At 42.4% G+C, this 22989-nt stretch overlaps 2 protein-coding genes and 8 non-coding genes across 11 annotated transcripts in view; 5 read left to right on the forward strand and 5 right to left on the reverse strand.

Annotated features, from left to right (window-relative positions):
- Window positions 1-2585, forward strand: part of mep1ba (meprin A subunit beta a) — an 18489-nt gene extending 15904 nt beyond the window's left edge. For both annotated transcript variants that reach the window (XM_088642671.1, XM_088642670.1), the window contains one exon: window positions 442-2585. In XM_088642671.1, coding sequence (XP_088498797.1) covers window positions 442-456 — 15 coding nt within the window. In that variant the 3' untranslated portion in view covers window positions 457-2585. The remainder of the gene's footprint in view (window positions 1-441) is intronic.
- Window positions 1701-13730, reverse strand: mcm3l (MCM3 minichromosome maintenance deficient 3 (S. cerevisiae), like). Its single transcript, XM_088642669.1, has 17 exons — window positions 13574-13730; window positions 12867-12979; window positions 10143-10351; window positions 9661-9791; window positions 8961-9199; window positions 8633-8741; window positions 7885-8038; window positions 7281-7412; window positions 6986-7194; window positions 4876-5050; window positions 3968-4094; window positions 3576-3726; window positions 3337-3477; window positions 3149-3243; window positions 2967-3067; window positions 2717-2792; window positions 1701-2129 (listed from the first exon to the last, which is right to left on the reverse strand). Exons 1-17 carry the CDS (start codon window positions 13643-13645, stop codon window positions 1931-1933), a joined length of 2433 nt encoding a protein of 810 aa, XP_088498795.1. The 5' UTR covers window positions 13646-13730; the 3' UTR covers window positions 1701-1930.
- A 1637-nt stretch (window positions 13731-15367) lies between these two features.
- trnaa-agc (transfer RNA alanine (anticodon AGC)) lies at window positions 15368-15440 on the reverse strand. Its single transcript has one exon. It is a non-coding gene; the product is annotated as a tRNA-Ala (tRNA).
- A 1436-nt stretch (window positions 15441-16876) lies between these two features.
- On the forward strand, window positions 16877-16964 carry trnay-gua (transfer RNA tyrosine (anticodon GUA)). The gene is given in 2 exon segments: window positions 16877-16913; window positions 16929-16964. It is a non-coding gene; the product is annotated as a tRNA-Tyr (tRNA).
- Window positions 16965-17207: 243 nt separating this feature from the next.
- trnaa-ugc (transfer RNA alanine (anticodon UGC)) lies at window positions 17208-17279 on the forward strand. The gene has a single exon. It is a non-coding gene; the product is annotated as a tRNA-Ala (tRNA).
- Window positions 17280-17815: 536 nt separating this feature from the next.
- On the reverse strand, window positions 17816-17886 carry trnag-ccc (transfer RNA glycine (anticodon CCC)). The gene has a single exon. It is a non-coding gene; the product is annotated as a tRNA-Gly (tRNA).
- A 938-nt stretch (window positions 17887-18824) lies between these two features.
- Window positions 18825-18897, reverse strand: trnaa-agc (transfer RNA alanine (anticodon AGC)). Its single transcript has one exon. It is a non-coding gene; the product is annotated as a tRNA-Ala (tRNA).
- Window positions 18898-19314: 417 nt separating this feature from the next.
- trnaq-cug (transfer RNA glutamine (anticodon CUG)) lies at window positions 19315-19386 on the forward strand. Its single transcript has one exon. It is a non-coding gene; the product is annotated as a tRNA-Gln (tRNA).
- A 598-nt stretch (window positions 19387-19984) lies between these two features.
- trnar-acg (transfer RNA arginine (anticodon ACG)) lies at window positions 19985-20057 on the forward strand. Its single transcript has one exon. It is a non-coding gene; the product is annotated as a tRNA-Arg (tRNA).
- A 2528-nt stretch (window positions 20058-22585) lies between these two features.
- Window positions 22586-22657, reverse strand: trnae-cuc (transfer RNA glutamic acid (anticodon CUC)). Its single transcript has one exon. It is a non-coding gene; the product is annotated as a tRNA-Glu (tRNA).
- Between the last annotated feature and the right edge of the window lie 332 nt (window positions 22658-22989).

A 22989-nucleotide genomic window follows, 5' to 3' on the forward strand; every position in this document is an offset into this window, starting at 1 on the left:
GAGAGAAAGTGTAAACCACCAAGCAGATTGCACACTGGCAGCAATTAGAACTTGAAGAGACCAGCTGGAATAAAAGCTAGCAGACCGAGGGGTCCTCCAACCCTAGTCCAGCATGTTACATAAATCATATAAAATCCCTTACCAGAAATTGTAACAAGTTTAATCAATTAAGCAAGTGATATGGCAAATTAATTAAGAGATTAACATGTAAATATGTTTTTCTCCTCAAGGACTAGAGAGATTTTAAATGACCGGTCTTCAAATCCACCCAGTGAATATCTTCCATATCCACAGTGAAACGTGGAGGAAGGGTAAAGAGATAGATCACGGTTGGGAATCTTTTACGTTTCGATACGCAGTACATGGTTCTTAACAAGAGTGTTGAAAACTGGCAGATTCGAGTGACAGTGTCCACTTCATCTTGTCTTTTTTTTTCCCCAGAGAACTGCCCATTGAAGATGACCAGAAGAAGAAAAAGGAGCAGTCTATCACCTTTTCATCTCCCAAACAGCTGAATTTCTTTTTAAAAAAGTGACCTTGAGTTTTACGTGCCCAAAATTTTAGAATTTCATTCAGAAGTTTGGAGATTCTGAATTTCAGGCCAAAATAATCTTCTTGCATTTGAAGCACACACACACCTTTCATTTTAGTCCAACACATTTTAAGATGCCAACAGGTTAAGAGCTATTAAATAGTAGACTGGGTGTTTCAAAAGAGGTTTTTGGAGTCACCCAGAGCCACTTTTTAACAGGAATTTTAAGCCAACTATTGTATAATCCAGTAAACTGCATTTCTGCATTGTATCATAGTCTTGCATCTTAATAACCATCATCGGGTGATGATTAAGCTAGAAATTTTTTTTAGGAATTTTATAAGCTGTAGCTTATAAAATTTCTAACAGATTTGATGCCTTCATCGGTGCTAGTTGCAGAAGTATACAGATACACCTCTCAGTAATGAGCATCAAAGAGACCACTCTGTGTGGCACAGAGTGCAGTAATACTGTATGTCAACTGAAAAAGCACAGAGTATAGGGACCACCAAAGGATGAGCAAATACCAAAGTTTTTTTTTTAAATACCTGAAACACCATTTCCTTGTTCATTATTAATGTTATAATAATTCCTATGCGATGCTAGAATATAGTATAGGAAAACCTGAATTAACTGGTTTTCTACATTACATACTAGAAGTAATGTTAGTGTAGTCAGCACAGGGGGAGAAAGGGGTGTTTTCTCAAGGAAAGGACGGTGACAGTCATTAGAGAAGATACAGAAACCACTGTATGCACATTGAATGTGCAACTCCAGGCAGTTCCACATTTCTTCAATCATTAAAAATTGCACTTCGCACCAATGTACAGGACACAGGAGGATCTGGAGAGGTTGGCTTTAGGATTTTAGTTTAATTGGAACCCAGTAGTCCTTAAAATATTCCCCATTTATACCTCTAATTAGTGTAATAAAGCTCCACGTGCTTTACCAGATATGGAAACATTTACCAAGCTTTTTCCAGAAATGACTGATTTTGATTTTTAATGAAAGCTAAAATACCCACATTAGCCATAAATTTTAGATTAGTTCATAAAGAGCGTTTTTTATTGAACAACCTATATGCACAGTGACTTACAGCATTTTAACTTTCATATTTTATTCCTTCTAAAAAGCATTAGGAAGAGTAAATGACTCAATACTCTAAATATATAGACCTTAAAATTTAAGTTTAATAGCTTACAGCGCAAGAATGATGGCTGTACTTTTAAGATTTATCCTTGAGTGAAACTTCAACACACTTGGGTGGACCCAATTGCAGACACTGGCACCTTACGAAAAACAAACATTTATATACAGCTGTACAGAGATTTACAAAAGTGAAATTACAAAAGTGCGCACACACAACCTCTCAATTAAACATGTCATCGGTCAGCTGGACTATATCAGGAAAACAACATCTTCTGACACCATAACCTGATTGTCATCTTGCATTTGACCGAGAAGCTGTTTGACTTCGTCGGGCTCAAACGGGTCATTATTGCCTTTATTGATGTTTGCGATGACCTCTGGAATCGAGATGGACTGAGAGCGGGTCGCTTTGAAAGCTTTCAGCAACGCCGCCTTGAACAGTTTCAGCCTGGTTTGAAGAAAACCAAGAAAATTAGTGCAACAGCCCTGGTTAACTTCAATAGCCGAGTGAAAAGCACATCTCTGACAGAGAGGCTTGTGTCAGATTTTAATTCAATGCACTAAATTTGAGAATACAGGAACAAAATGTCAGGCAGGCTGCCTTTGATTTTGGAAACGCAGAATTTCGATGGAAAATATCCTTTTTTGGAAAAAAGAACCATGCACAAAAGGTTCGAATGGGAAAAAAAAAACAGGTTGTGTGTAGAATGTTTTGTGCTAGAGGCTCTTTGGGTAAGGGTCCAAGAACAGGATTAACATTTGCACAACTTTTAATACTAACTTTGACAATTGAAATTATATTGAGGCTTTAAACTGGGTTCTATAAATCAAGGTTTAGTAGGTTTGTTAAAGATCACTTACAATAATGGAGGTGTAATATTAAAGCTTCATTTATGCAATTTAATCTTAACTCCATAGTCATTAATCTCCTGAATACCAGATGGAAGTATTTTCATATAATAAATACATTATTTCAGACAACCACAAGCTCTTGAAACAAAAGCAACAAAAAAAAAATCACACTTGGGGTTCTACCTGTCTTTGTGGACTTCAGTCTTTTTCTTTGGTGTTCCTCTGTCCTCTGCACGTCTGTGCCTTTGTCCAGAACCCACTATACCAGCAATACAAAAACAGCAGGCACTAAATTCAGCTCGACAGGGGTTAAATATGATTGTACTGACATTTCAGAAAAAAATGTTTTTAAAATCTTTCCCTTCAGCCTGGGCATCAAAACCCATTTGCTGCATCTACGTCCCAAGCTGTAAAAAGCCTTATGAAAACTCACGCTGCACATCTGCATGCTGTTCATCAAGGCTGAAGTCATAGCAATCCATGTCCTCGGCTTCAGTCGAATCCAGATCCTTGGACATGAGCCTAGAACTCTTTCTGTGAATGGAGGGAGGGGATACATTATCACAGATCTCCCAGAGCTCTGTCATGGGAAGACTCTAAAAACTGTCGATTTACCTCATGCTTCTCTGGCTTGAATCCTCTTGACTTTGAGGGACGTCGCCATTCATACTGTCCATGTCCACCTTTTTCTTTTTTTCTTTGTCCAAAATCTGAGAAAACCGAAAGTTGAGATTTGTAAGAATAAAGAGGTGGGGAGGGAGGGAGGGGTGCTCGACTTCAGTCGCACAAAACAAAACGCATACCTTTTTAAAGTAAGCAAACTGAATGAGCTCCAGAGCCGCCTGAGAGTCCTGAAGTTCAACGGCTTTGCTCATCCTGGCTTTCGCGTGGGCCGTGGCCAATCGGATCATGGTCTCCAGAGCTCTGGCCGTGATTGGCATCGTCTGAGCATGCCGGAGAAACAGCGTCCATCACAAACCTACCGACTGCTTTCTCAGCGGTGCGGAGGCGAGAGACTCTCCCACTGTGGGTGACTATTTACCCGAGCGGAGTCGGAGTTCAGCTGATCATGACTCCTCAGCCTGGAGTACTCTTCAGAGATGAAGTCCGCAGCCTCCTGGGTCAGCAGGGGCTTCATCAGCTTGGCAACATGTACGTACTTCTTAATGAACTCCATGCTGACTATCTTCTCTCTGCCAAGCCAGAATAACAGTCTGACTGCCTCGGGTGCACATTGGTTTAAAACCCAATTTCAATACAGAGTAACAGACAGTTTTGTGCAGTATTAAAAAAAGAATAACTCCATATTAAATGGACTAGACATAAAACTGCAAAAGCTAAAACCAAGACCGCTAAAAATGTCCTGAATTGGAAAAAGGTTACTCTGTGCCAACATCATTTAGGCTAGATTTTCATGTCAAATTAAGAACATACTTTTTCTTTCGATGTCCGTGTAAAAGGTTGTCCCGCTTTTCATATATCTGAAGTTCTCGGTCAGCTGCTTCGGTAATATTTGGATCCTCTGTGGCAAACAGATCTATTGTGCAACCCAGTGGCAGAGCTGAAATAAGGGGGGGGAAGAGACACAACTTAAATCAATAACCAAATACATTTTAAGATCCCTCAGACGATGTTTGCACTAATTTTGGGTGACCAAGTGTTAACAGCCATCCAGATTCAGAGCCAGTGCCAATCAGAGATATGCACGTGTATCTTGAGCATTTATTCAGCTAAACTAAAAGCTAAAAAATTATCAAAAATGCAGGTGTACATCAATGTTTTGCAATTCATGAAAGGAGTGCTGAATAACAACAGCATAATATTCAAGTTTATATCCTGTAAGAAAGCTTAAAACAAAAGATGTATATTCTATCCTCTAATGCTCCAGGTCATCCAGGAGTTTCACAAAGCCTTTGGAAAAGTTCCATAGAAGTCTCTGGAAGTTGTATTAATAGCCACTATTAAGGAACGGTTTGAAAGCTTAGCCGCACTGAAGTTAGAGACCAGACAGAGCTGCTGTAGGTCTTAAGGTTTCTTTACCCTCCAGAACGCAACACCAAAGTGTATTAAAACAGAAGAAAATACTGAATGCAGACCTGTATTTCTATGCTAAGTTATCCTTGAACTGGAATTGAAAGCTATGAAAAAAGTGTTGTACAGTATAAATTTATCACGGCATAATACGAACTTTGAGGTTAATTTTTCCCCAATTTGCTTGGAATGCGAGTTCAATTAAATCAGGGATTGAACTGGAGATATGAAAGTTAAAGCCTTACAAAAACACTTACACTGGAAAACTCAGTTGAATACATGCTTTACGAATGAAGAACGTCCTCTCTTACCAGTGCCGTCTTGCTCTCCGGGAGCTCTGTATCTGTGCATACGAAGAACATGCTCAGAGATCTCTCTGTCACTGTCGGGGTCCATGTGGTCCAAGACTATGAACAACAGATCAAATCTTGACAGCAGAGAGTCCTGCAGTCCAATATTCTCCATTGGGGTTCTATATTGATCATACTGTAAAGGCAAGAGATATTTTCACTGTTATGGAAGCTAATGATCATTGCCAGCAGTGCCAGATGTCCTTCTAGCAAAGATCTTTAACTGGGAGTTTCATGGTGAGAAATAGCCTACCAGGAAGACATGGGGGGCTGGTCAAATGAGAACTCAAGCATAAAAGTTGGGTCATTTTTCCAACAATGAAATTAACATCTGCTGATATTGCACACATTGGAATAATGCTCTCTGCTGTCTTGTGTGGTGCCCAGACAACCTTTAATCATATTCATTTTTGGCAATTTCAGGCAAGACAACCATCCAATGTCTTACCAAACCTCTCTTTCCAAAGAAAAGAGAAGAACCCATCTTAGGAAGGCAGTACAACAGATCGTAAGGCTAACAAAACTGCTGCTGAAGCAAGGCTGTACCTTTGTTCCCAATTAGAGGCTATACAATTATGTTCCAACCACTGTAATTTACCATTAACATACTGTACAGTGTCAAGCACCAACCTGTTGGATCAGTTGATGTGCAATGGGTGGATGATATAACATGGAAGACACAAGCTGAAGCATCAAACCTGCTTGATTAATCTTCTGCTTTTGGTGCCACAACTGTCTAGCAGGCAGAATTGTCAGCACTGTGGGAGTACCGTCAAAGCTGTGTTAACTGCAGAGCAGTGTTCAGCTGTAAATGTCAGCTGGCCGACCACGCCACTGTTGCACAGATGGACATGTAGAGTCAGTTCTCAGGATAGAGAAGAACGATCTGGAGGAACTAAGATCATTGCAGAGCAACCCAAAACAAGTTTAAGACCTCCAATTTTATTTGATACATTTTATACCCATCTCCGGAGGTTAGAGGCAAAAAAATAAAAATCAATGACCATTTGGAAAAATACATTTTGCAGGTGGACATTTTCTTTCATTGGCCTAATGTGAATACCTGCAGTTTCATACATAAATCCTCATTTCAAAACTTATCAGTGCTGCAAGGATTTCAAACCTTTTAGCAAGTTGTCCCTAATTGGAATACAGTGAGGCCATCTTCTGACACAGGGGTTATACAGTATGTTCCTCCATCTCTGTACACTGGAGAAACACAACAGCTTATGGGAAAATTGGTTGTCAATAAATAGATTGCACAACATCCCCACTTATCACCAGATATTTTTTACACTGTTTATAGAGGGTTATTTTAATAATTCAATAACTTAGTGTGCAATAGCATGTACAGAAGATCCTATTTTAAGATTTCATAAGGTTCCAAAGAAAGCAACCTTGGTGTTTTTTCACACTCACTCCATCTGTTCACTCACTTTGAACAATGCGGCAGTTAACTCGGCTAAGCTGGAATTATCTCCATTCCACTCACTTTCAACCCCATGACTCGGTGACACCATGTTGTGCAGTTGGAATGCAGGGACAACCCACAATAAACCAGAAAAACTGGTTTGTTTTTCTGAATGAATGGATTAATAGAATGATGAATAGAACCAGTGAGAACAGTGAGAAGGGGGAAAAGAGCAACACTGGACTGGGATGCTGGGAATATCACAGTGCTGCCCAGAACAGAACCGATATGAGATAATGAGAAATACAACTCAGCAGAGCTCCAGCGCAATTTCTGCCTTGTTGTGACACTTCCAATGCTTGGGGAAATTTTGGTTGCTTTTTTTGTGACGTGTGCTGGTGAAACCACGTCAGGAGGGGGCTTACTGTAGACTGTTACAAACTCGGGTTCAAAAGGCTGCATATTACTCACCACACTGCTTACAAAGAGTGCCATGATCTAACCACATTGATTACGCAGCTGCAGGCAGAGAGAAGCATTGCAACCGCGGTTTAGAAACGGGACGACGAGAGCTACATTTCCCCACAAAGCTTCCCTCCCGTACCTGTAGCTGCTGCTGCTCCTCGCGCCACTCGTTTCCCCGACGAAGCTCTAACTCACCCTCCCGTAAACCGGGTTGGCTGCGGCCAGCACGCTGCAGCGAGCGTTCAGCCGGGCCTGGATCCCCGCCTTGGCGATCGTGACGCGGCCCTGCTCCATCACCTCATGGATGGCGGTCCGGTCCATGTCAGACATCTTGTCAAACTCGTCGATGCAGACGACGCCTCGGTCCGCCAGCACCATGGCCCCGGCCTCCAGCCTGCGCTCCCCTGCGGCGAGGTGAGGAAGGGTTCACGACACGCGATAGAACCAACAGGCACCGGCGCTAGCAACAGGCGGGTTCAGGTCAGCTCACCGGTCTCCTGATCCGTGGTGACGGCTGCGGTCAAGCCCACCCCTGACGACCCCCTTCCAGTGGTGGGAATGGCCCGCGGAGCCGTGAAGAGCACATAGCGCAGCAGCTGGGACTTCGCCACAGAAGGGTCGCCTGAAGGAAGCAGATTCAGCAGAAAGCGGTTCATGCAGATGAAAGGAGGATTGAAAGTCCACAGTGCTCGACTGAAAACCGGTGCCGAGACATTTGTACCACCAAAAAATATTTAACTCCTTAAAAATACTTCCAACGGGAGAAGTTACTCATGCAAGTGGTTGTAGTAAACAGATCAACATCAGATTTCCATCATTCGGATTTTCCCTAAAGCTTGCTTCAGGCCCAACAACGGCTCTTCCAGAGTCGAGCCGCGTTTTAGGATCTGCATCATGTCACCATAAAACACTGGACCTTTATGGGTTTTGAATTTAAAAAAAAAAGTTTCCCTTTGATTACAGCTAGGCTCCTTAAGGTGTTATGCTTACTATCATATGTTGGTTTATATTGTTAAGGAGAAAACGCACATTTCACTCAAGTCAAGATTGTGAAGAGAAGCCTTTTAAATCGGCATGCAGAAACAAAATCTTACCTATAAGTAAGATATTGATATCGCCTCTTATACGCGTCCCATTTTCCAAAATCTTCTCATTTCCTCCAAGCAACAGACACAGAATTGCTTTTTTAATATACTCATGGCCATGGATACTAGGTGCCAGCGACTTGCTCAAATGTTCAAAGACATCCTGGTTAAGGTTAAGAAAAAAAGCAATTAATATGCTTCTTATATGTAAAAGGTCTTGGTCAACTACCCAAGCAAAATGCTTGTTCTACCTCCTCCTAGAAACTCCATGTTTAACTGAACTGCAAGAATGATTAATACAACAGCCATGTAATTACTTGTCTCCATTGCATGATGAGGGAGAACTGCACATACATGTGGGATCAATTCCACTGAATTTTGCATTCGTCCAAGGGTCCTGCAAACCTCAACACAAACACTTTAACAGGTATCAATATGGTCAAGCCAATATTTCAAGAACAAAGTTTCCAGATGTAGAACGGCCAAATGACCTCTCACTCATCGGGCTGCTGTATACAAATCCACAAATCAGCCTACAGCCACATCTTAAAGGATACTAAGGAACCTGGTACAAGAGCATAGCACAGTTTGATCCAGGCAGCCCTTCAATTATACTCCTTTAAAAGACTAAAAGTGGCTTGAATGAGCTATTTACTGAATGGGGAAAAAAAAATACATTTCCACAAAAATAACATGAGAGATGGTTAACACTGAAATTGGATAAAGATTTTTTTTGACTTTTTGGAAGTATACATACTTTGGAATGGGTTCTACTGAACTTCTTTATCTTGCCCACATCATCAGCAGAAAACGTAGGAGCCATTTCCTTGCTCAGAAGCTTTATATTGTTGGCAAGCAGGGTTGTCCTATTCAGAAGGGGAGAATTAAAAAAGGGCTTATTTAACAGTAAAGGAAAAACTCAACACTTAGGCCTAAAAGATAAAGGAAAAGGGTGGAAAAAGGTACTGCAACATGAATTTCGGTGTATGCAAACAGCTGACAACAATAACCTACTAAGATATGCTAGCGGTTTTAAAAAAGGCCGCTATCAAGAGCCCACTGGGCAAGTTCACATTTCATGTTACCTGAACGTGCCTGAAGTGTAGCCTCCATGCTTGGCTGGGAGACAACGATAGACTCCTACCAGCTGCACTCTGTCTCCAGGCTTGACTTTGTCAACCAGATCATCGTCGGTGATTATGTCAATCGAGCGAGGCAACTGGCCTGCAGGTGCCTTTTCGGGCATCTCCTGGATAGTCAGCGTCTGATGGTCCTTGTAAGTACTGAGCCCAAATTCAGTCTCTAAAGGATTATTCTCTTCATCCTGGAGAACGATATTCCAGGAGTTCCGAGTCTGTCTGCCTGGACCTCCCAGGCATGCATAAACCAGCACTCACAAACGAAAAATTGACATGCCGTTTTAGGTTGTAGTACTGAAATATGACATTCCTCCTTTATTCTTAAACATTTGCATGCCCTTAACACTATCTGTAGAAATGTGTTGCCCTGAAAGAGAGCTATGAATTAACTACCCCAGCAAAACTCATCCTGCTACTATTCTTCCATTCATCCTACTTCTAACCTCTTCATTTAATTCAGGAGCGCAGGAGAGCCATAGCCTATCCCAACAAGCAATAGGCGCAAGAGAACATACACCCCGAATGGGATGCCAGTCCACCAGAGGCTCTTCTTCCAGCTGAAACTAACCGTGACGCAAAGTCACAGAATATCCGATTTGATGATGAACCAGGTTTTGCAGCAGTTGGCAGACTGAAAAAAGCATACCTTAGTTGGGTAGATTGCACTTGAAGGAAAAGCATCTAAAGAGGTGAGGTCAGTGTACCTCCTTTCAAGCATTTTCTTAGTAGCGGGACAGTAGTGTACACTACGGGTCACCTTGGGCCTCACCAGTGAGCCTTGTAAGAAAAGGTCAGAAAGAGCAATTGTGTCATGCCACAACTGCTGGAGCAAAACACTAGATTATTAACAACTATGATAATGATATGATATCATTATCAGACAACTATGGTGGTCTGACAACATTTTTTTGGGGGGGAGGGGGAAGGAGCTACAGAAATATGTCTCTAATTCCACATTTTCTACAAACTTAAAATGTCTATTAGGGTAGATGTACAAGCATAAGTGGGTCAACTCTGGTGTGATTGTTTTTGGTATTTGGATAGCACCCTTCATCTCAAAACGACATCCTCTTTGTGTAGCTAAGAGGTCTAGTAATTGACAAATTGAACAATGAAAAACAATCTTACACTTGGTGACGATTCCTTCGACACAGACCATGTTGCCAAGTAAACGTGCAGTCAGCGTGCGTGGAGAGACGTGCTTCCCTCCGAAACTTCCTTCCAGGCCCACAAAGAACTCTTCAAACTGCTTGGCATAGGTCCCATCAACAGAGGCCACAAAATCTTTTAAGGCTCTTTGAAAAGCAATGAGCTCCTTAAACGCATCGTTAACCAACCTGGAAAACAAATAAACTATTGATCCACGGCATAAATTTCTAACATTTTCACGAGTCGGTCATTTTCAGATCACCAACAGTTTTGGCATACGCCAAAAGAATCAAGCACGGCCTGATTTGCCATTGTGCCTGTCCAGAAAGGTTAAAAAGATTGAAAGATGATCCCAAACTAAATATAACGCATAAACATGCTTTTCATTATTCGACAGTCCAAGATGCTGAACATCAATAGCAGGGGGGCTGTCGGGGAGTTTTTCTTGTTGTCCACTCAGTAGATGTACTGTCTCATGAGGCAGGAATGAAGGAAAGTGTGTAAAACGGGAACAAAATTAACATCAGGTGAATAATGGCAAAAGGGAACTGGCAGGTCCCGCTGAAAAGCTTAGTCCATTTCAGAATGAAAATTATCTAAAGAGTTTAGCATGAAGACCCCTACTACATTGTTTCAAACCTAATATTCAGTCGTTTCCAGTTACTTAAAAACTGAATGTGCTCCAAACTCCATGTAGGCAAGACTGGGTCTTCTTATTTAGGTTAGTAAGAAGTTACGGTGACCCATGATGGGTCAAAAGATGTGAGCATGTGTTCGAAAAGCTGAAGGTTTGGGCTTTTGTCCCATTTCCCGCATGTTGATTCATTCTTCCCAGTCCCTCAGAGCCTGATTTATCAGGATCAAATTGATCAGCAAATTGATAAGTGGAATCTCATCTCTCTCAGAGAAGACCTACACCTAATCAGCCATTCTGGACCGTGAAATGGTTTAAGTCAGAAAAGCTTCACGATTCCCCATATGGCGCACAGTTTAGCAGTTGTGGGGCTTAACATTAGGGGAAACTGCAATGTTTTTTTTAAACTTTCTGAGCCTGAAATTTATCAGCATTGATGATTGTATTTAAAACCAGAGTGAGCAGTAAAATGTACATATTGTGCAAAACATAAATTGCACAATACTATGCACATCACAAAATAGACTGAATTTCCAGGTATGTGCAGCTCCATATTCTGCGATTCAGAACAAGACTACTCAGTTTCTGATGAGGTGAAGCACGCTTGAGAAGACATCTCTTCCAATGCGACAGAAATATTGCCCCCGACTTTTAGACCATTTTTCCAACAAAATACTACTTGTTCCAACAAGATCCGCTTGTTGGAACATTTCTGCAGGAAAATGTCTGCTGCACAACCTGTACATCGCATTACATTAGGCATTACAGTGACTAGTGAGCAGGAAAGGCCACATCACGTCAGAATTTGTGCAAACTCTCACTCTCGCCCGTGGAGAGACCAGGTTTGTGACAACATGGCAACGTGCAGTACTCTACAAAGCTCACAATTATGTACTTAATTCTGAATTGATCAAATTTCAAGATACATTGAATTAACTAAATTTTGTTTCTGAGATTTAATAACCAGGCTGAGAAATTGGGACTGCAGCTCCTTTTTGGCAGACGTTAAAAACACCACCTCGAGGCAGCACTGGCTGCCTGCCCACATCATGTACTTATGCATTTAGCGCGTGCGATCTTCAAGGAACACTGATGTAGTCATTGGCTTCTTGGCCCCGATACAGAGCCTGCCATCGGGCTGACACCCAGAGGTGGGGCTGCTGGAGGGCTCAAGAAGGGTTTGCCGAGTTGTGATGGCGAGTTGGCAAGACAATTTTTTTAAAAATCAGGAAAAATCACCAAAGAGAAGAATATCGATTTGTATTGGCATAATAATATGGCGTGCACAATTTAGTTGTCATACAATATTTCATTCGATATGAAACGCAAATCCCATTAAAGGTGGTTTCCCCAAAGTCCAAATTTTACTACTCATAAAATCACGAGCGTTTACAAATCTTAAGAAAAAAATTGCACTTGAATATTAAAAAAAAAGTCAAGGAATGCTGAAAGTCTTTCAGGAGACAAATTCAAAAACATCTATTAAAAACCTCAGAGTTTCAGACCGCCATCCAACATTAATTCACACAATTAATACGAACACTAAAATTTACCAAGGTAATTTTGATACAAATCGGGAAACGTGTAATACACGTTTCTATGTATTACATTGAGAAAAAAATAAAACCTAACAGAGAATCAGACTTAAGGGCTCATATTACTTTCAATTTGCCATCTCAAGGATTCAGCGACGTTTTCCGCGCAAGGGGAGCCGACTCCTAAACTTTAAGCAACAAATACAATTAGCCGTGAAGTTGTTCTTCCTTTTTTGTGAGAATATTAACTGTATAGAACTTCTGGTTTGCGATTTGACCGTTGCTCTCACTCTGGTTTTGCTGTGATGAACAAAGGTGAACAGGCTACCATGAGCAAATCTGTTTGTAACCAAACGGGCGATGAAGACACTTTTCCTTTTCCTGGAGTCCTGTGAACAATCACCAGGTACACTGCTACTTCCACGGGGTGAAGAACTAAGCCCCTCGTTCACCTTTCATATTAAAATAGTTCTGACGCTAACGGTCCTACAGCACCTCGCTTCAGTTTCTAGTCCTCTAGTTAAGAATACTTACAAGTTGGCTCTCTTCTCATTTCTTCTTCGGAGATCGTTAATATTGACAATTAAACGACAGCGATTTTCTGAGACCATAGCTCTTACTTTCCCATGATAAACACCTTGATCTTGCTGTAGGGGGGTAAAAAAAAAATAAATTTCTCAATCTCGCAAAAGAAACCGGAACATTATTTAGTCGAACGCTTCGCAGCTCCAAAGCAACTTTAACGTTTCGCTTGCTAACAGCAAAGTAGGGTGTTTTTTGTTTTAAAAAGGCTTATCTTGCCTTCTGAGAAATGCTGAACGCCTTGTACAACTAGAATTCAATTAGCGAGGTAAGGCAAGGAGATGAAAGGCCATTTATTTCTACCTAGAGCTGTAATTACGCTCTTACTCATCCAACTAATGAGCTTTTCGCGTCACACGCAGAAAGACTTTTCACAGACGCGACAGGCAGTAAACTTCTTCAGCAGCTGTAATATATGATGTGTAGCAGCATCTACGCTTATTCAAACAAGCTGTTCACATCCCAAGACCAAATAGCCCAACAGACATAGCACTGCGAGTTCTTGCTTTTTGCATTAGAAACGTACATGTTAAATATGCAGCGTTGGTACGTTTTATGTGACAAACACGGTGGAAAGCGTAATCATCGCAGACCTAGGCTAACAACTCAAAACACAAACACCTATGGGTCCAACGGATGTAAAAAACGTATTCGCCTACATCATCATCGAGAAAATCCAAGTACTCTCTCTGCGCTTCACGCAGCTCTTGGTCTTCAAAACCACCGTCCATTCTATTAATCGAGTCTTTAACCACCCGAAAACAGAAGATTTAGGTCCACGCTCAGCCGACTTGCTTTATTCCGGAAGAAGGGAACCAATCACAGCTTTTAAAACTACACGTGTGCAGAAAAATTAGGTGTTCTCTATTATTACCTAATGAAGAAATTAAATTGCCTGTGACTTAAAAACATAAATAGCATGAGATTAGCCAGGGCATTACCTTAACGCTTCAATGTCCGAGCTGTCAGAAGCATTTTAGTGTATTAATGTAATTAACATCTGATAACTCACTCCCTGCTAAATCATTTGCCTTGACTTAACGGATAGATGCAAAGAAATGCCTGGTGACTTTTTTTGTTTTTATTACGCGTAATTCGCTGATAGTATTTTTTTTCTTATCTGTTTGTTTACTACAAACCACGGAGATGCTGTTAAGTGGAAGAAGCGGTAGAAATTTGAAAGCACCTAAAGCCCGCTAATTTTCTCACAAGTTCAGCATAATGGACTGATGTATGGTCAGTCAGGGAGAAAGAGAAGGAATTTAGGCGTAAAGTAAGGAGGGCTAAGACGGATCTTAAAAACAACGTTGAGCAGAACCGTTTCTGCTGCGGTATAATCCGCAGTGTTATCTATTGAAATACTGTACAATAAATAGTGTGAAATTAAGTAGCTGAGGTGGGAGCATTCAAAGGGCAGCCCTGAGAGCTCGGATACGAGGAACAGAGATAGTGAAGGTGTGTGGTTTTTGGGACGGGGAAATAGCATGAGATTAGCCAGGGCATTACCTGGGCAATACCTTAACGTTTCAATGTCCGAACTGTCAGAAGCATTTTAGTGTATTAATGTAATTAACATCTGATAATTCACTCCCTGCTTGATCACTTGAATGCCGGCAGCCATATCACCCTGCAACTCACAACTGGCAACCCACTGAAGCTAAGCAGGTGTGAGCCTGGTCAGTACCTGGATGGGAGAAATCCTGGGGAAAACTAAGGTTTCTGCTGGAAGAGGTGTTAGTAGGACCAGCAGGGGGTGCTCACCCTGTGGTCCATGTGGGTCCTAATAACAGGCACTGTCCTTTGGATGAGATGTTAAACTGAGGTGTAAACCTTATCTCCTGGCCAAGTTCCCCATTGGCCCTTACCAATTATGGCCTCCTAATAATCCCCATCTATGAATTGGCTTCATTACTCTGCTCTCCTCTGTTCTGGTGCACTATGGCTGCTGTCGCATCATCCAGGTGGATGCTGCACATTGGTGGTGGTGGAGGGGAGTCCCCATTAGTGTAAAGTGCTTTGAGTGGAGTGTCCAGAAAAGCGTTATATAAGTGTAAGCAATTATTATTATTGGCCTTGACTTAACGGATAGATGCAAAGAAATGCCTGGTGACTTTTTTTGTTCTTATTACGCATAATTCGCTGATAGTATTTTTTCTTACCCGTTTGTTTACTACAAACCACGGAGATGCTGTAAGTGGAAGAAGCGGTAGAAATTTGAAAGCACCTAAAGCCCGCTAATTGCCGACACAGAAACACATTATTAATGAGAATTGCTTATTATTCTAAGGACAATCACTTTAAACCTTACGTATCTACGTGTAAGAACCAGCTAAACAAAATGTTAAAACATAACGTACTGTTTCAAACTGGACAAAGGGATTCCCTTCATTAACACTGCTCTGAGCTGTGAAATTTCAACTTCCGTGCTCGCTGTTTGGGGATACAAAACGGACTGGAGAATGCGGGCATCGATCCCGCTACCTCTCGCATGCTAAGCGAGCGCTCTACCATTTGAGCTAATTCCCCTCTGCGCCTGAGGCCCTCTCTTTTCAGTCATGCTAGTTTTAGCCAATCAACGTTCGTCTTGCTACCACACTTGACCAATCAAGAGTGCAGATTCTCAATCTGGGTCAATTTCGCCCAATCGTCGCCCCAACTCCTACCATGATGCGGGCAGAGTTTAGCCAATCACGTCTGGGAGGACTGTTGACTTGTTTACCCGTCTCCTGTCGCTCCCGCACCTCGAACTGGGAGTCCGGGAGATTCGCGTTTCCCCTCTGTATTCCCAAATTAAATACTTAGATGAATCGTAGAATTACTGTTTCTCCTTGCTTTTTATTTTCCACGGCATCATCGTTTCATCATCCCGAGTGCATTGCTGGGAAAGAAATACTTGTTAATTGAAACATACTCCTTTTTTAACAATTTGCTAACCTGCAGTTTTCTTTGAACAGATGTTGGTAAATGTAAAAAAAAACGTTTAGTAAAATGTTATTGTAAAGGGTTTCCTGAAGTGAGATTAACACGTGTTTTATTTACTGTTATTTCTTTAGTCTCGGGTGTTTTTATTTGTAATCGTGCGCTGAAGATCCCGACAAAAAGAAAAGTGTTCAGTTCCACACTGCTGTGATATGATACTCCTCAAAGTCAGAACAGTACCGGAGCGCCCCGTCCTAAACGCTGGACTGACTTCTGAAACCTCACCCAAGCTTTTGCCAGGCTGATTCTGTCTCACACCCTCGACAAGAACGGTGAGGTCTCTTTTTTGTGCACATGTATCTCAGGCGGACACCTGTGTCTCTGCTGCTCTCGGCACCAGCCCCTCTCCGTGTGGAGCAGGACACTGTGTTCTGAGGTCAAGAAACCTGAGCGAGCTGGCAGCTCGCTGCACTATTTGATCTGATCCTCATAGCTGGACACGGGGCGGTATTGGAATGAACTCACGAAATGTTTGTCTCCAGCCACTCGCTGGAGTGTTCCCATATTACAACAAAAATTACGCGTACCCGTGAAGTCAAATTACAGAGGATCTTGCATGATACCACTACACCACTGACACCAGAAACGCTTGAAACAAGACTGCAGAAACGAGTTAAAATTGCAATACATTGCAATACAGTGCAATACATTTATATTTATATTTATATCTATGGTTACATCTATATTTATATTCATACGTGTGATACGATTTTCTGTGTACTGTTCTGTTCTAGTTTCCTCTTGTGTGTCCGGACTGTGAGTAACTCTTGTATTGTATTGTATGTATTGTACTATTAGTATATAATTCGTTACACTGTGGCTGTGTTGTGTGTGTTAAGCTGCTGTTGCACTGCAATTTCCCTCACGGGATCAATAAAGTATCTATCTATCTAAAAACCTGACGTCGAAATGAGATTGAAATGACCAGGAACACCGCACGAATTTGGGCTGAAAGTGTGAGAAAAGAAACTCTTGTCGTCGTCCCTTCGATAGCTCAGTTGGTAGAGCGGAGGACTGTAGTGGAAATCGCTGGGAATCCTTAGGTCGCTGGTTCGAATCCGGCTCGAAGGAAGGAACCGTTTTATTGTTCCCCGGTTCTCTGGATCAGTCTCTTGAAAATTAAAAATAGCGCATCTCAGCGGTTGGTCGAAAGCTTAATAAAGGCTGAAGCAAACGCTCCCGGTGTTGGTTGTCCTAAAGTGTGATTGTCCCGTTTTTACCGAAGTATCCAGTGTGTCGACTCGCCCTGATAGCCCCAGTCAGTGACTGGTAATCACAAACTCAATGAAACAACCGCAGAGAAGTGAGCCTGTCGGGGATGTAGCTCAGTGGTAGAGTGCATGCTTTGCATGTATGAGGCCCCGGGTTCAATCCCTGGCATCTCCAATCATGCTTTTGTTAAATGTGATATCTATCCTTCCTACACTAGGTAAGACACGTTGTGGGCAGTTTTGTTTTCACGTTGCGATGCAAAGAGCCTCAAAAGCCCAGTATGACAGTAACCGAGCTGGAATGAGCTCATACTCGCTCCCCGTGCTAAAACAGACTTAGTGCTTCCCCGAGCACCGTCTAGAGCTGCTGGATAGGGCTCTGTGTCCTACTGCTCCTGTCTGCCAGCAGTGACTTTGACAAAAGGCTAAAAAATACTTGTGCTCTTTCAACCTTCTGGCAACGGCCGGCGAGACTGCAGTAGGCACAGGGTGGAGACACCCGCTGGTCCACCTTCTGTAAGTTTCACACTAAGCAGTAGCCTGATTCTTTAATCAATTGACCTGAATTGAAATCTATTTTTTTGTTTTGCTTTATAATGGTGTAAAACCACTATAGAGTCTTGTGACAAACTGCATACGTAATCCATGAGCAGGATTAAAATAAGAAGATTTTATGTTACTTTGTGAAGGTTTAAAAAGGCATCACTTTTATGCGCCAGCCGGGAATCGAACCCGGGTCGCAAGAATGGGAATCTTGCATGATACCACTACACCACTGGCGCACCTGAGATATGTCTCCACACGACTACTTTAACGCTCTTTCCTCTTTCAACAAATGGCCAAGAGCAGGGCTCAGATGCACAGCTGCTACAGTACATCATAAACGTAGACAGGTATCCATGCAGTTCCATGGTGTAATGGTTAGCACTCTGGACTCTGAATCCAGCGATCCGAGTTGGATCGCACCTAGATCTTCACGGAGTGCACTGAGTGCTAAGAAGAAGCTGAAAGTTAGAATACGTTTGCATTTCAATGTGTTAAGAACATTTTCGGATTCACTACCACTATTAATGTGATTTGTGTTACGGTCCGTGGTTGGAGTGTTATTTGTTTTTCTAATTGCTCTCGCCTCTTTTCCCAGGTGTTGCCAATTCATTAATGAAGTAGCCGAGGCGGGAGCATTTAAAGGGCAGCCCTGAGAGCTCGGATACGAGGAACGGAGATAGTGAAGGTGTGTGGTTTTTGGGACGGGGAAATAGCATGAGATTAGCCAGGGCATTACCTGGGCAATACCTTAACGTTTCAATGTCCGAACTGTCAGAAGCATTTTAGTGTATTAATGTAATTAACATCTGATAATTCACTCCCTGCCTGGTGACTTTTTTGTTTTTATTACGCGTAATTCGCTGATAGTATTTTTTCTTACCCGTTTGTTTACTACAAACCACGGAGATGCTGTAAGTGGAAGAAGCGGTAGAAATTTGAAAGCACCTAAAGCCCGCTAATTGCCGACACAGAAACACATTATTAATGAGAATTGCTTAGTAATCTAAGGACAATCACTTTAAACCTTACGTATCTACGTGTAAGAACCAGCTAAACAAAATGTTAAAACATAACGTACTATTTCAAACTGGACAAAGGGATTCCCTTCATTAACACTGCTCTGAGCTGTGAAATTTCAACTTCCGTGCTCGCTGTTTGGGGATACAAAACGGACTGGAGAATGCGGGCATCGATCCCGCTACCTCTCGCATGCTAAGCGAGCGCTCTACCATTTGAGCTAATTCCCCTATGCGTCAACACAATATCGGAGTGTCCCGTCCAAAACGCTGGACTGATTTCTGAACCCTCACCCAGGCTTTTGCCAGTCTGACACTGAATGTGTGTCAGTCTGACACACATTCTGTCTCACACCCTCGACAACAACGATGAGGTCTCCTTTTTGTGCGGATGTATGTCAGGTGGACACCTGTGTCTCTGCTGCTCTCAGCACCAGCCCCTCTCCGTGTGGAGCAGGACACTGTGTTCTGAGGTCAAGAAACCTGAGCGAGCCGGCAGAGTAAAAAACCTGACGTCACTGGCTCACCTGAGAGATGAGTCTCCACACGACTACTTCAGCGCTCTTTCCTCTTTCCACAACTGGCCAAGAGCAGGGCTCAGATGCACCGCTGCTAGTGTACATCATAAACATAAACAAGTAGCCATTCGGTTCCATGGTGTAATGGTTAGCACTCTGGACTCTGAATCCAGCGATCCGAGTTCAAATCTCGGTTGGACCTGGGAGGTGTGTCCTTTCTTACATCTTTCTCAACCTAAACGGGTCAGCGTTTTGTAAATCTTAAGTGTAAAAAAAGAAACCTCTCATATGTCGTTAAGTTAAAATCGATCACTTCCTGAACGTATGTACGAAACTCTTGATTTCGGCTCTCATTGCTTCATTACAGGTGTGCTTTTAGGATTCCAGAGCCGTTCAGGTAATTTTCATTGATGAAGGAAGCTTTTTTTTTCAGAATCTGTGATCTGCTCGCCCAACAGGGTCTGCTGTCCTTCTGATTTATGTTTAAAAGGTCACAACTGAATAATAATAAAGGTCACAACTTAAAAAATATCTCCAATTGCTCAACTGAGTGAAACAACAACAGGACCTAAGATTACACTAATTGAAGAGATAACTAAAGTCTGGAATACGTGACAGCTGTCACGTTTGCAAGAAAACGGTTTTTCTTTGATGTCGAAATCAAGCGGAGTTTCAACGTTACACATAGATTTCGACAAAATGTAGAAAACACCTGTATCAAGTTAGAAAAGTTGGAGCGGGGCGATGCCGTACTAGTAGCGGCACGGAGCTGACTGTGGTGCGGTGCAGCTCTATCAGCGGGGCCAGTGGCGCAATGGATAACGCGTCTGACTACGGATCAGAAGATTGTAGGTTCGACTCCTACCTGGCTCGTCTTTCTTTTAAACACATCGGGCTGCTCACTAGCACATTGCCTTCTGTTCGTTGTTGGTAGCCTTAACCAATCAAGACCCGTATAGCTAACAAGAATTGTCCAATCACAGTGTCCGCTCTCATTTTAGGTAGTTTTCGCCCAATCACAGCGCTCCTTGCTGCCAAGATATGGGTCTGGAGTTCGGCCAAGCAGGTGCTGGTTTGACACTCACACATTTACTAATATGTAAATAAAGGTTTGTCGATTTCAGTGTTTTGTGTTTTTACTAGTTCCATTCTTAGTTGACTTTATGGTTTTGATTTTGAGGCTTTATAATATTAAGTCTGTCTTTCTCATTTATCTTCGTCTTGTAAAGTTTGAAAACCCATGTAACTGTGCTATAAATGTGTGCGGGGACACTCATCTGTTTATACTAGCAGTAACTTCGAAAGTGTTACTGTCAAAATACAGCTACGGTGCCTTTTTCGGGAGTTGAAAACAGAGAAGTTCTCGATGATTTGGCAAAATGTAATAATAATAATAATAATAAACTTTATTTTATATAGCGCCTTTAAAGGTGGCTTCTCAAAGCGCTAAAATGTAAAAGAGGAAAACCCCCCAGCCTCATAGACGAGCAGGAACCCCTCATTATATAAGGCTAGTTCAGGGGGGTAGCTGCGTCAGCATGGGAAGGCTGCAAAGGAAAAATAGGTTTATTCCATGCTGAAAAAAAGAAGAGAAGAAAACCTGAAGAAGGCTCCACGGCCGAAACGTTGTGTTTTTTCTCTCTTCTTTTTTTTCAGCATTATATAAGGCTGTTGTTTTGTTATTGTGGCATCCTTATACATTATTTTTAAGCTAATACGATTTTATAACCGGATTTTGGAGCAAAGTTCACACATTTTTTCTTCTTCAGATTCCTGTACTTAACGCCAACAAAAAGCCTCTCTGGGGAAAATCCACTTACAACAGGTGTACAGTGAGTCTGGTCTTACACAGCATGTTAAACACAGCAGATACAAGTTTAACAAACGCTCCCGCCGCAAGTAATACCCACCTATCACCGTTCACTCCGTCACTATTTCAGTTACCCTCTTTCCTCACTTCCCCGCTCACTCTGGCGGGTTCTCCTCGAGTTCGCGTTATTTCACTGCTAGTCTCCACTCGGTTTTTGATCTTCTAGCCTGCCCCTCGATTTCAACCTTGTTTTGAGTTTTGGTTGCTGCTCTCTGGTTGTCTTTCTCGTTTTCCGACCTTCTTGCTTGCTTCCTGGTATACGTTTTGCTTGGCGATTTGGATTGGTGTTCCCTCTCTCTCCTGAGTCCTGCACAGGATCCATACTTCCTACCTGCCCGTTCCTACAATCAATCTCGAAATCGCTAAAAACTCACACTGAAGAGCTCGGTCTCTTAGACACGTCCGGACTCGCTCCCAACCACCACCCTGCTGGTCTGAGAGAATGATCTCCTACAATCTGAAAACGAAAATAAGTCACGGAAAAATAATCCCACAAACACCTTCAAGTATCAAGACGTCTCGCTATGCAACAAGGTCTTTGTGCCAAGCAGATCTTATTTTCACTTTCTTACACACAGCAGCTCTGAGTGTCGCTGCTGTCGCTACACAGACTTCGACGTCACACACACCGGAGTCTCACGCAGACAAATTAAACACGCAGAAGATCTCGTTACGGATCTTTAAAGGTTGCTCACAAGCCAGCGTTTCCAGTGATCCGAGTTCAAATCTCGGACAGCAATTATCCAGTTAAATTGCGGTGAAGTGCTCTTCCACGCGACTATTGCAGAGCTCTTTACTCTCACAAATGACCCAGAGCGCTGGAGCGGAGTATCTGGAGCCCGATGGTTCTGTCATGGTAAAACATGCTATCGAAGGAACGGAGGGTGGAGCTTTTCTCACAAGTTCAGCATAATGTACTGATGTATGGTCAGTCAGGGAGAAAGAGAAGGAATTTAGGCGTAAAGTAAGGAGGGCTAAGACGGATCTTAAAAACAACGTTGAGCAGAACCGTTTCTGCTGCGGTATAATCCGCAGTGTTATCTATTGAAATACTGTACAATAAATTGTGTGAAAGAACTATTTCATGTTACAACATATCTTTCTCTTTTTTGTGCACTCTTTCTTTTTGGTGAACTCTTCAACATACAGCTTGTGTTGTGCCGTTTTTTGTTCGTGCTCATTTTTGTAGTCCATCACTTATGAACCACCGTAAATAAATTTTTGCGGTGTACAAACAGTCCACAAATTGTAATAGCAACTTTTGTTATCTTAACTGGAAGGGTATGTTTCCACGCGACTACTTTACCGCTCTTCAACTCGACACATAAAAACTTTGGTTTAAAGAGACGTTATTTTAAAACACAAAATGTAGGAAACACGTGTATCCAAGTCGATGACTTCAGCGCGATTTCCTCTCACAAATGACCCAGAGCGGACGAGCGGAGTATCTGCAGCTCGAATGTTATTTTTTGGTGATAGTTAACAGACGTGGTTCAAGTAGGTATCTGCGTCAGGAGGGAAAAGGAGTCACTTCCCTGACCGGGAATCGAACCCGGGCCGCGGCGGTGAGAGCGCCGAATCCTAACCACTAGACCACCAGGGAGACGGTCGGTTCTCTCACTGTGTGCGAAGAGAAGACAGCGGTAACTGGGATTCGCACCGGTGAATTTTAAAAGGACACAGAGAGCGATCGACACGCTTTTACAGTCTGTGTAGCGCAGCAGCGACACTGAGAGCTTCTGTGTGTAAGAAAGACAAAATAAGATCTGGTCACCAACACTTGTTGAGATAGCCTTTATTAGTATGTTTTATAAGTCACCCTTAATCACCACCTTTTTAACAACTGGCAACCCACTGAAGCTAAGCAGGTGTGAGCCTGGTCAGTACCTGGATGGGAGACCTCCTGGGGAAAACTAAGGTTGATGCTGGAAGAGG

Source organism: Lepisosteus platostomus, chromosome 8 (assembly GCF_059453375.1).
Source record: "Lepisosteus platostomus isolate fLepPlt1 chromosome 8, fLepPlt1.hap1, whole genome shotgun sequence".
NCBI classification, from domain to species: domain Eukaryota; kingdom Metazoa; phylum Chordata; class Actinopteri; order Semionotiformes; family Lepisosteidae; genus Lepisosteus; species Lepisosteus platostomus.

What these genes read in the sequence shown, in the direction of transcription:
- mcm3l (XM_088642669.1), bottom strand. Translation starts at nt 13,645, where the DNA reads ATGGACGGTGGTTTTGAAGACCAAGAGCTGCGTGAAGCGCAGAGAGAG. An exon ending in CCAACCCGGTTTACGGGAGG is followed by an intron (nt 5,051 to 6,985) that starts GTGAGTTAGAGC and finishes TTGCCTTTACAG; the next exon opens with TATGATCAATATAGAACCCC. An exon ending in ACAGCATGCAGATGTGCAGC is followed by an intron (nt 2,793 to 2,966) that starts GTGAGTTTTCAT and finishes TTGCTGGTATAG; the next exon opens with TGGGTTCTGGACAAAGGCAC.